This window comes from Mizuhopecten yessoensis, unplaced genomic scaffold (assembly GCF_002113885.1).
Source record: "Mizuhopecten yessoensis strain PY_sf001 unplaced genomic scaffold, ASM211388v2 scaffold6411, whole genome shotgun sequence".
Classification (NCBI taxonomy): Eukaryota; Metazoa; Mollusca; class Bivalvia; order Pectinida; family Pectinidae; genus Mizuhopecten; species Mizuhopecten yessoensis.
Genome location: NW_018406536.1, coordinates 26,876 through 39,202, shown reverse-complemented (window position 1 = coordinate 39,202; position 12,327 = coordinate 26,876). Strand labels below are relative to the sequence as shown.

The 12,327-nt window shown below is 34.5% G+C and overlaps 1 protein-coding gene across 4 annotated transcripts; it reads right to left on the bottom strand.

Moving 5' to 3' along the window:
• On the bottom strand, window positions 1–10,490 carry LOC110452106 (renin receptor-like). Of its 4 annotated transcripts, none has more exons than XM_021500429.1 (8): window positions 10,384–10,490; window positions 8,877–9,007; window positions 7,849–7,989; window positions 7,160–7,258; window positions 6,447–6,635; window positions 5,855–6,004; window positions 5,275–5,385; window positions 1–3,591 (listed from the first exon to the last, which is right to left on the bottom strand). In XM_021500429.1, the coding sequence occupies exons 1-8, from the start codon at window positions 10,439–10,441 to the stop codon at window positions 3,391–3,393; spliced, it is 1,080 nt and encodes a 359-aa protein (XP_021356104.1). In that variant the 5' UTR covers window positions 10,442–10,490; the 3' UTR covers window positions 1–3,390. The 4 variants fall into 4 exon arrangements, with proteins under 4 accessions (XP_021356104.1, XP_021356105.1, XP_021356106.1 ...); XM_021500430.1 differs by having other exon boundaries at window positions 8,877–9,004; window positions 10,384–10,489; XM_021500431.1 differs by lacking the exons at window positions 8,877–9,007; window positions 10,384–10,490 and adding an exon at window positions 8,414–8,470.
• Window positions 10,491–12,327: the final 1,837 nt, after the last annotated feature.

The window sequence follows — 12,327 nt, the reverse complement described above, 5'->3', positions numbered from 1 at the left end:
TTGTACCTTATACTGGATTTATTATCATGATAAATCTACCCACCAATGTACATACATAAGTGCAATTTAATATCTCGTGATATGCAAGAAAATGAGACAATGATCTAGTTTAAACATATATAGGGATACATTTGTTCCTGGTTACTGGATGAGAATATCTTAACATTCATCTACACTGGTAAAATGTCATTTAATATTTATTTGGTACTGTTGTCACCACACACTGATGTACAACAATGGTAATTTTCTTGCATTTGAAACAAGAAAAAGAAGACTAAGTTTACTTTCAAGTATGGGAATGAGTGGACCAAAATAAACTCGAATAATAAAAACAAAAAAATTATCACATTATATATATAAATTACAAGCAAATATTAAATCAGAATATCATAAAAATGCTTAAATGTTATAATAATTATCTATATTTAGATACAATTCAATGAACCCTCGTTAGTCTGGACATTTTCGCTTTAGAAAATCTTGAAAGGAATTAGGTCCTGACTTCGGTGTATCAGACTTAATTGTCCAAAATTTTCAAATATAAATTTACCCATATTGTTTTAAACATGCAAGTGTTTTCTTCTCAAGTTTTTGTCTTGGGTGAATCATTCTGAATCCATGGAAATGAATAGATCCGAGTAACAACAACGTACAATTACCATGACGAGTTCATAAAGTTAGTTGGGTTGAGCACCATTAGTTTACCCGGTAATGACATTCTAGTTAATGCAAATTTGAATTTCAGATATTTGATAATTAAAAAAACTAAAAACAAAATATTGATTTCCTGGGACTCAAAACGAATATCCTTCTATAATTCTTGTTCACAAAAATGCTCAAATCCTCAAAAAATCAAGTTTGATCTAAAAGTATCATTAGCGAAAGAAACTTCTTTCAACTCCGTCCTGATCACTAGCGAATGAACTTCTTTCAACTCCGTCCTGATCACTAGCGAATGAACTTCTTTCAACTCCGTCCTGATCACTATCAGTGTTCGGGAAGCATGCCTTTTCAGACGACCATGATGGCAGCTTATATAATTGATACACATACATGTATTACAATAGAGATCAATACTATAAACTGTCATATAATTTCCTTAATACTCTCCACTACATACCCTCAATCTGAAACAACTTTACTCTCCATACAAGCCTGCCTACAGTGTACATGTAATTTTCTGGACTACCAGCTCAACTTTCCGCTTTGTTACATTTTAGAAGAAAAACTCAATACAGTGGATAGATATGAATGTACATGTATTGATCTATGATGAAAAATTAAGATGTATGAAACGTTCAGGAAATTCGCTCAAAATGGATCTTTTTTGTATGTAATTTGACAACCTCTAACTCAAAGTTTGAAACCATCAGAGAATGGAAGCCTTATACAATGCATGCAGTCGTAAAATATATCACAGAAATGTGTTAATAGTCCATTTGATAGACTAGAGGAATGGTATGCACATCTAAATGCAGATTACATAAGGGAGGAATGTCGACCACAGATATCGGGTATAGATCCCCAGCACAATGCAGTATGTACACTCTTTTGACATCTCACACTTGCGTTACCAATCGTGTCAAAAGACTAAGTAAAATTTGTACAACGCTGAAATTGCAGTTATTAGGAAACTGCTGTGAATGTAATGTTAACTTGCTAGAGAAGTCCACAGTCTAGCTGAACTTGCACATTTATCATTTATTGTGAAAATATATCTGCCATGAAAACAACACTACTACATGTACTTACAAAAATTACCCTGTGCACAGAATATTTATCTTCGATACAATTTCTGGTTTATAGGTACAGGTGTGTTGCTACAAATTATTAATATTTCTGGAGGTAAGCATTACAAAAATCAACTTTCGTATTACATAATACTTTTTAAATTATGGTAAAAACAACTTTTGTGTACACTGTACTTTGATTCAAAATTTTAGTCTACAAGGATTTGAGGTTCTAAGCTTTCCACATGTGTAAAATTTTGTAAGTTTATTAACTGATACCAAAAGTGCATGTCCCGTTTTTTAAATAATATGCTGCAGAGACAGAAGTCTTTGCCATCGTGTTTCAAGTGATTTTAACTCAAATAGAAAGGAACAGCAATGGGGGTTTAATTCTAAGTTGCTGTAATCTACAACAATTTAAAGTTTACATACATCAAGCTATCAAGGGGCAAGTAACATGTTTTCATACAATTATTCATAACTTTGTGTAATGACTTACAAAATACTATGACATACAATGAATGGTCCATTAGTACGATAATGACTGCTAATTAATATATAATCATTTACATATACACACATGTACACACACATACACAGCGAGATGGACTCTCCTGTACTAGCACTCTATCACATCGTCAGCTTCACAAAGTCAGCGCAGTCAGAAGATGTGTACTTGAAACAATGAATTTTGTAAGTCAACCACATCTGTTTTCATAATTTTCACTGATTTTGTGATATAAATTTCTCCAAAGAATGTAATTTTGGGGGGTTTAATTATTATTTAATTACCAGTCAAAACTGTTTTCTTAATTATCACTGACATTTTCAAACTAAATTCTCCGAAAAATGATAATGGAATTCTAAGGATTGTATTATTATAAAAATTCAATGTTACATGACAACATCTTCCGTCTACACCAGGTGGATTTTATATAAAGTACGCTATACAAGGGATAGGGACTGAAACAGCAGGAATGATAAACAAATCAATGTAAATATTTATATAACCATTCATTCACTCCACACACTGTATACACATCACAATCAAAGAAACAGCTACGATCGACGCAACCACTTACCTAGAATTAGATACAACTTATAACAATGAATTTATATATTGAAATCATCTTCATATTAGTTAATAAATAGCAACGTTTTTTGAATCAAACTATAGTACTTTGTTACGTCCAGTTAAGACTCGACTAGATACACCATTATCTAAATACATGTAAACATATATGAAAACAGATACAAGATTCACTCTACGTTTGAAGCAAAAATATCCACCATTTTACAAAGGAATATCAGTATGATCGTTTGATCTACAGTTTAAATCTAATTCACTTTCTTCCATCTTACATTCAGACTGTTGTTCGGTTAAATGTATTTTATAAAATTAGTTTCTGAAGCAGTGGTGATTTTTTTGGCAAAATCTATATGATTAAAGGTGGAGATTTTCTGGCTTCAATTCCAATTTTTCATCGAATTTCACAGTTTTACCTTCTCCAGTTAATTGTCAAAAAGTGGATTAATCCATATTAATCTTAATATTGATATTAAATATCTTCAACTCTTTAAACACCACCTTACATATTGTGGCTCTTTACCCACAAACACAAATAGCTATGACGATCAAACATGGAGGTCTCGACAAGATTTAATCCTTCTTTAGACGTGTGGTGGTCATCCTGTAAATGATGCTGTCTCGGCCAGGGTCCATATTCCACATGCCGTAGCAGACAGCAAACAACACAATGGCCATGATGATCATAAACCACAGAATGATGTTGAATACGCTAGGGTAGTCTTGATCGTAGTCCTTGGATAAATTCAATTCCGAGCTAGCACCTGTCGCCTCCTGTCAATAAAATATTACACAGTAGTCAGTACAAAATGTCTATCAAGAAATCAGTGGGGTATACTTAGTGTGAACAAAAAAATTGGATACACCATACTTATACTATATAGGTGAGGTCTTTACTTGATTTACAGACCTGGTCTGAACAATATTCACTGAAAGCCTTGGACTATAAGCAACTTGTGAATATTAAAAAGATTGCCGATTTTTCAAAAGACTTTCCATAAATGTCCAAAATGGACACATAGGTTCCCCAACGAGGAGGTTTACAGAATGTCTTTAAAAATTGAAAATTATAGAGACTTAGATATACAAGAGGCCCATGGGCCTTAGCGGTCACCTGATATATTTATACAGAGAGTTGATTTTGTTTTTAACATGTACAGAAATATTATTCAAAGTGACAAAAATCAATTAAACCCCCTTATTCAATATCTAGCATACAGATTTAAGACAAAAAAGTATTTGAAACTAGCACCTCTGATTCTAAACAAGGAAAATGAAGAAATTTTAGCACACTGACTCCTTTGGGCCCCACCCTACAGCCCTTGGGTGTAAACGTGAGACCCTAGGGTCATAAACCTTAAGACCCTTCCATCTATGAAGAGTGTTTAAAGTTGATTCTACCATATCTGGGTCTTTGAGAAGAAGATTTTGGAAATTTCAGTCAATTCAACCCTTTTTGGCCCCACCCATCAGCCCCGGGGGGTCAGTCAGGGCTCATATGTGTATACTATCAAACTGCTATCCAATACTGATAAAGCTAACCTAAATTGAATTACCTCCAATGGCAATTAATTAAATGTTGGTCCAAAATGTGATTCCCTATATAAACTATAGTAAAGTTTACCCCCTCCCCAGGCGGAAACGTGAGACCCCAGGGTCAAGAAATTCACAATTTTGGTAAAGCACCTGAAGACCTTTCCATCTATGAAGAGTATTTGATTCTACCAGTTAATTTGACCCTTTTTGGCCCCGCCCCTCAGGCCCCTGGGGGCCTGGGACCAAACCGGCAACTATTTTTGTTGACCTTTGGCCATGGAAGGTTTTTGCAAAATTTCATTAAAGTTGGTTCAGGGGTTTTGGAGGAGAAGTCGAAAATGTAAATTATTTACAGACGCACGACGGACGACGACGGACAAAAGGCGATCGGAATAGGTCACTTGAGACTTTGTCTCAGGTGACCTAATAAAGCATAATCACCAGCCATCAAGAGTTTCGGGACGTTTATCTCTTGTAGCACTCGTATTTCATCGGCAAATACTTAATGTCCGTTTCTGATGGGCGAATAGTTACTATGAATCATGATGTCACAATGGAAGATGACAATGAAAAGCCTTGTTTCTTGATGTCATAATTAGAAGATTGAACAATGAAATAACATCCAGGGTGTAACTTACTAGTGGGTAACCAAACCAACTCCTTAGTCCTAGCAGGTTTACCCAGCGAGTTGGGAATGAGGAAACCTACAGTGGTTGTGGGAGAGACCTTTCTAGGTATATGGGTAAATTCTGACCATTGGACCAAATAAATGAAAGGGGACATTTTATAAAGAATAGGGAACTTATTAGGTCAAAGATTATACTACAAAACTCTTCTTTCAAGTTCTTTTCTTGCATATTACTTTTATTTTTTAGGAAATATCCATCCTTCAGCATGATACATGTATAAATTAAAACTTACAGCTGTGGCCTTGAGACTTCTGGCCTTCCTTACGTAGCCTCCTTGTGGGGTCAAGGTCAACACTTCCACTACAACATTGTCCTTGTAGAGGTTACGGAAGTCCTCTGTGATCTAACAAATACAGAAAATTAGGATCATAAAACATGAACATTTGTCACTTCCAGAGCCTTATAAGTATAGTAAAATCTTTGACATCCTTTCTAATAAAAGATAATTGCTGCAATCTTATTTTTTTAATATAAAAACTATCAAATGAGACCAAATTTGTTTAACATTGAGTCTAATCTGACCAATATTGTGTCCTATTATACAGGTTGAACTGTACAGAAATTTTATCCAGCTACAATTTTTAACATATAAACTCTTTCCACATTCATAAAACTGCTTTATATAATTTACAATACTACACTGTCACAATCTTTTCATAAAAAATATTTTTTCAAGATAATTGTAATTAAAGATCTCAAGAAACTTAAAAGGACCAGAATGAACAAAGAGTTGGTTGTTTAGTCACGTTTAAAATGTTATTCCACAGTTGTGATAAACGATATCTGACTGTAAAATGACACAAGACACTAACCTTGTGAATAAAGTCTGTGACTAGGTTTGAAGCATCGGCTGCCTCAGACGACTCAGCACCATGTTTTTCAGCGACATCTTGTAGACCACCAATGTTGAAAGACAGAAGGTCTGGTGATTTGGAAGAAAGTAGCTCTGGTTTATCAGACACCTGCATTTCATTAAAAGAAAAATTATGATTCAAAGGAAGAAATAAAGGTGTAAAACAGTTTGTGTATGAAACCTGGACCATTTATTGGATCAGAACGAAACCTGGTACTATGACTAGAATATGTTACAGATAAAAACCAAACTTCAGACAAAAAAGGTTTTGGAATACTAGAATACCTGAAGTTAACAATCAGCTGTTAATGTTCTAGCCAATCAACCTGAAGTTAACAATCAGCTGTTAATTATTTAGCCAATCAAAAAGTGTTCGACAAATTCTTAGCAGAAAATTAAAGTACTTGGTCAATGACCTCCCAAAGCATATATCTAACAAGTCTATCCCTATTTCTAAGTTAAACAACTGTGGAAAACTAGTCTGTCTTTTTTTTCAACAAACGAACTCTTTTAATCAATCTGCTAGAGGAGTATTAAGGTTATGCTATTACAGTGCTGAAGACGTCTTGGATCATCTGGAGTTCGCCCATGAGTTTGAGGTGGGTCGGAGAGGATGAGTTGAGTGTTCCCGTGGTGAGAGACTGGAGGATAGAGTCGGAGTCCATTAGCCTGTCAGCCATATGGCGCATCGTGTCGGGGATCTTACGGAATACATCAAAGTCTGTGTGCACATCAAAAAACTGCAACAATTGAAAAACAGAAAACATTTGTGAGTCATTCTCAAAATGTCACAAAGAAAAACAAGTTAGAATATTTCAATATGTTTGAAGGATTTAATTGTTTTATCATCCAAGTATAAAAAAAAAGTTATTCCTGTTCAACCAGAACTAACATGTTTTATAGTTTTTAGAGACAGTATCCTGCCAGTTTTCAGTGTTATTGACATACTTTACAAATTTGCCTAAATCAACTGGAACCCCTCCTTAAACGGTTGCTACTCAAGGTATCTTTTGACCTGATCTTTTATGTCTATATCACCCATGGTGACTAATGACATTTAAGAATATTAATACCTGATCAGGGATCAAACAAACAAACAAACAGCAGGAATGCATATATAGTAACTACCAAGTTACCGGCACACTCAAAACCAAACACTGTCAACTATACTCGGTCACAGCTAAACCAGGACTAATGCATGTAAATTGTTTTCAGATTTTAACAGAACAGATTTAATATGAAATATAATACTATGTATAATTACATTGTTATCCACTCCAGCATCCAAGAGAAGAGGGTTCTTGTCAAAGAAAGCGTTCTGTAGGTTGTTCATAAGTCCAACAATATCCAAACTTGGCACATCCTAAAAAATTTAAAACAACATGTTCAAAGTCGGAAAGAAAGCAATATCAATCACTGGGTAAGACTTGATTCACCACAGTGTACATTGTATGTTGTGTATATTAATTCTGTCTCTACGGTGTTGAAAAGCCAATAATAACCTGAGTCTTAGTGAAAACCAAACAGTTTATGTAAAATGTTGATACATGTACCAAGAAAGTAACTGTAATAACTCTTTTAAATATTTGAGTGAAATTATACAAATAAAACTTTATCATCCAAACTTAGTCCCGAGAGATTCTTTCTACATATTTCTTCCTTAATAATAACCTGAGTCTTAGTGAAAACCAAACAGTTTATGTAAAATGTTGATACATGTACCATGAAAGTAACTGTAGTAAAACTCTTTTAAATATTTGTGTGAAATTATACAAATAAAACTTTATCATCCAAACTTAGTCCCGAGAGATTCTTTCTACATAGTTCTTCCTTTTTCATTCTAACATAAAAGTGGCTGCCAATATAAGTAAGTCAATGAACTGACAGAAACGTAGTCCCTCATGCATCTGCAGCCTGACCTGTCTAAATTACCGTATAATATAAAGTACTCACACTTTTGACTGGATACGTGGCCACATTCTTTAGTTTGAGAGGATTCTGTTTGATGCCCTCGTATCCTGTCACGGAGATAAGAACATTGGCTTTGGGTCGCTTAAACAATGATCCATGTTTAATGCCAGTCCATGACACCTCCTGTGAAAAGGGAAAAATCACTTAAAATCCTGATTGAATGTTTGTTTTATTTACTAAATTTTCCTTTCTTTACCTCTGCTGTAACACCAAAGGTGTAAGAATATTACATATATTACATTTCTATTGGTAAGATATAATTGTCTGGCCTCTGCATTAACACCAAGAGAATGTTTTGTTTAGTTGAGATGACATGAGAAATCACTGCAGACATTTTAGTTTCCTTACCTCTGCTGGAATTCTAGGGTTGTGATATATCAAAGCTGAAATTTTATTAGTTTCAATTTTCTTACCCCTGCTGGAACGCTGTGGATGTGTAAATGACTATAGATGTTTCAATAAGTAACTTTTAACTTCCTCATCTCTACTGGAAGTTCCAGGGCGTGAGAGATCACAGCAGACATTTTATTACTTTTAGTTCCCTTACCTCTGCTGGAAGTCCGAGGGTGTGAGAGATCACAGCAGACATTGTATAAGTTTTAGTTTCCTTACCTATACTGGAAGTCCGAGGGTGTGAGAGATCACAGCAGACATTGTATAAGTTTTAGTTTCCTTACCTATACTGGAAGTCCGAGGGTGTGAGAGATCACAGCAGACATTGTATAAGTTTTAGTTTCCTTACCTATGCTGGAAGTCCGAGGGTGTAAGAGATCACATACAGCAGACATTGTATAAGTTTTAGTTTCCTTACCTATGCTGGAAGTCCGAGGGTGTAAGAGATCACGTACAGTAGACATTATATTAGTTTTAGTTCCCTTACCTCTGCTGGAAGTCCGAGGGTGTGAGAGATCACAGTAGACATTGTATAAGTTTTAGTTCCCTTACCTCTGCTGGAAGTCTGAGGGTGTGAGAGATCACAGCAGACATTTTATTAGTTTTAGTTCCCTTACCTCTGCTGGAAGTCCGAGGGTGTGAGAGATCACTTTAGGTACATCACTGGCCTGTAGTTTTTCTGACTGTTCTTGGAAGTGTACATACTTTGGAGCATGTGTCACAACTAATTCCTGGGAGAAAACTCCTGCTGTACAAAAGTAACAATACAGTGTTAAAAATCTTGTAATTATTTACTGAATATGCTATTGATAATGTAACTGGGTGTTTTTTTCCAGATTTCTAAAAGTGAAGCAATATTTACATCTGTACTATCATGTATCAGTTATAAGCAGAAGTGAAAGCAGATAAATCATAAAGGCTAAATTGATTCTATCCAACGGTGTCAGAGAATTCCACGTTTTCATACTATGTCAAAATGTGTAAGTCTGGTATAAGGGCCAGATATCACCAAACCATCATTTTATTAAATTATTGAAAAATATCGATGGGTGTTCTCACAAACGAAATTAGCACACGGGGCTCACTTGAGATATTTATATAACGCTCTGAAGTCACCAATCAGCGTCTCCTGTTTTTGCGAATGTCGGGACCCAAATCGGATCACGGCTTGAATTTTGCAGTATCATACGTACTCTTCAAATGAATATTTTTTGTCAGCATATTAACATTTTATGATGACCTTTATAATTTATGTGACAAAAAGTATTTCTATAGTGTAAATTTATTCCTATAGCCCAAAACATATAGTGCATAGTCGTTGCACGCGCCATTTTTTAAAAGCGTAATCAAAACATTGACACATTTGAGTTTGAATTACGTTTTCTTGCACTATTTGAACTTAAAAACTGATTATTTGTCAAAAAATGGTGCATGGCTATCTATTCTAAGACAACATCATTGTTATAACTGATTTGTTGACACATTTATTTATTTATAAGTATTTTTTGCAAAAAGTGATCCGATTTGGGTACCGATCCGATCTGGGTACTGCCACCTTATACGTTTACCTGGCAATAACCATATAGGCCTCGTTATGTAAAACGTTATTGTTTCTATTTTAGGCAAATCAGTGATCTTTGTATTATTCACTTTTCTGATTTCAATATTCAACGGTTTGAAAGATTATTTCCTGGAACAATATTGCGCTTCCTCTTCAAAACTCAACAGACCACCTACGAGTGACAGAAAGACACATGACCCGGCGTCTAAGAATAGTAAGATTATGATCGAGAAAGAAATTGATCAATATTCAACTTAAAAATTCCGACATCAGTAAATTGTTCTATCAACCTGTTCCTATGTAAAAAGTATTATTTATCACAGTGTTTCTTGTAGCAACACATACACTTTCAACAAAACGTCGCTAATAATTTAGTTTACGTCTACAAATCAATGAATTCCTGTGTTGTGAGCCAAGAGAGGTCGTTCGTGATTCTGCAGAGCCGGATATTCCACCATGAGCAAATAAACATGTATTCTGCAATGTTAGATGGTGTTTATGTGTTTCTCACCCAAAGTTATACGATTTCGTAAATAATTTGCGGTGTACCTAGTGTATCTTACCTATAATCAGTCCAAATATTACAGCAAGAAACAACGGAAGTGTTCTGTCAGTCGCCATTTTGCATAGCCATGTGACACGACGTCAGAGACTACGGGACCGTATCAAGTCGTTCCGGCCTCTCCCGGTCCAGCCCCTAGTAGTTCCGGCCCCTACCCGGTCCGTCCTTAGTCGTTCCGGTCCCTTAGTCGTTCCGGCCTCACCATAGTGTTTTCTTCACATATCACCATTGAACTATGTTTTATGCATGGATCGAATGTTTACATAAATTTGGATGTAACAGTTTTACATTTTGCATTGTGTTACTTGTACAAGTGTACGGGTTAAAAAGACAAAAAAAAGCATGATACATTTAATATGTTCATTATGTAATATTGTAATATATTTACATTCTGTATGCTTAGACCCATTGACAAAAATTACATTCATAAATGCATAACACAGGTGTTCATAGAATCTCAGCACGTGGGAACTGATAGTAACCTGATCACACTGCGTAGTAATACACTACAAAAACTACTCACTCGGAACGACCGACCTAGATGCTTAATTCTTACATCTTAAAATATTATTGAACTGTGCTTTGTGAAATATCCACGTATTCACGTGTCCTGTGCTACAAATAAACATTGAATATGGAACTACATTTTGTTGTGTTATTGTTGTTGACGGTTGCTAAGATCTCTCACGATAGTGTCACATTTCCCCGCGAAAAAACACTGTTCTCGCCACTGCGTTGCACCCGTGTATAAGCAGGAACAAACCCTGTTTATTTGTTTTATTCGTTGTTATATCGATCCACTGAAAGGATTCGTCAATGTAAATATAAGGAATGATATTTATTTTTTCAACATTTATGAGGTCATAACAACAATGGGTTTTTGGACATATTTTACATGAATCGCTAACGCGATTCATTCAATATGTCCATAAACCCATTGTTGTTATGACCTCATAAATGTTGAAAAAATAAAAATCATTCCTTAAATAATGCAATCAACAATACGGAAGACGGGAGTTTAAATACTTATAACTAAAATATATACTTAATGACAAAATATATCTAACAATTATAACTAACATGTACGGTTTGATAAAATATACTCTAATACTTTTTACTAAAATATATACTTAATGACAAAATATATCTAACAATTATAACTGACAAAATATATCTAACAATTATAACTAACATATACATTATAATTATAACTAATATATATAATGGTAATAGTCATTACTTAATGGTAATAGTTTAGTTGAGAGCATACAAATTTGCATCTTCACACTTGGAAGATCGATTTTAATAAGATGTGATGACAAAAAAAAATCAACGTCTTTCATCAACTTAAAGTAAAAACAACGTCGGTAGACCACGGAATTAGATTAGACTATACACCCATGGTGATTACACAGCGTTTGCTAGAAGCCATACAGTTTCCAACGCACGAAGTAATAAGATAAACAAAAGACAGTGATTGTAATGTGTCTTAAATAGCAATCTTACTCCGTATGTTTACACAAGTGTATTTTGTTTTAGACAACATGTAAAATGAAAAGACAACAAATGTACAATGTGAAGTATTTTTTAATTTTTGATTTTATTTCTTTGAATGAGTAACATGAATTATCCATTATATAAATAAATTTTATTTAAAATTTAATTCCAAATAAACATGAATCATATATATAATATATGAGGCCGAAACGACTAAGAATACGGGGCCGGACCGGGTAGGGGCCGGACCTACTAAGGTCGGAACGACTATGGACACAACTCGGTACTAACGGCAGCTGTGAAAAACTGGCTTCGCGCACAAACTTTTTCGTATTTTTCTACCGCAAGTGTAATTAACACCAATATAAAATATTATCAATAAGTTAAGTTGATATATTTAAATATTAATTATTATATTAACGCATATATTTTAAAAGATTGGTATTAG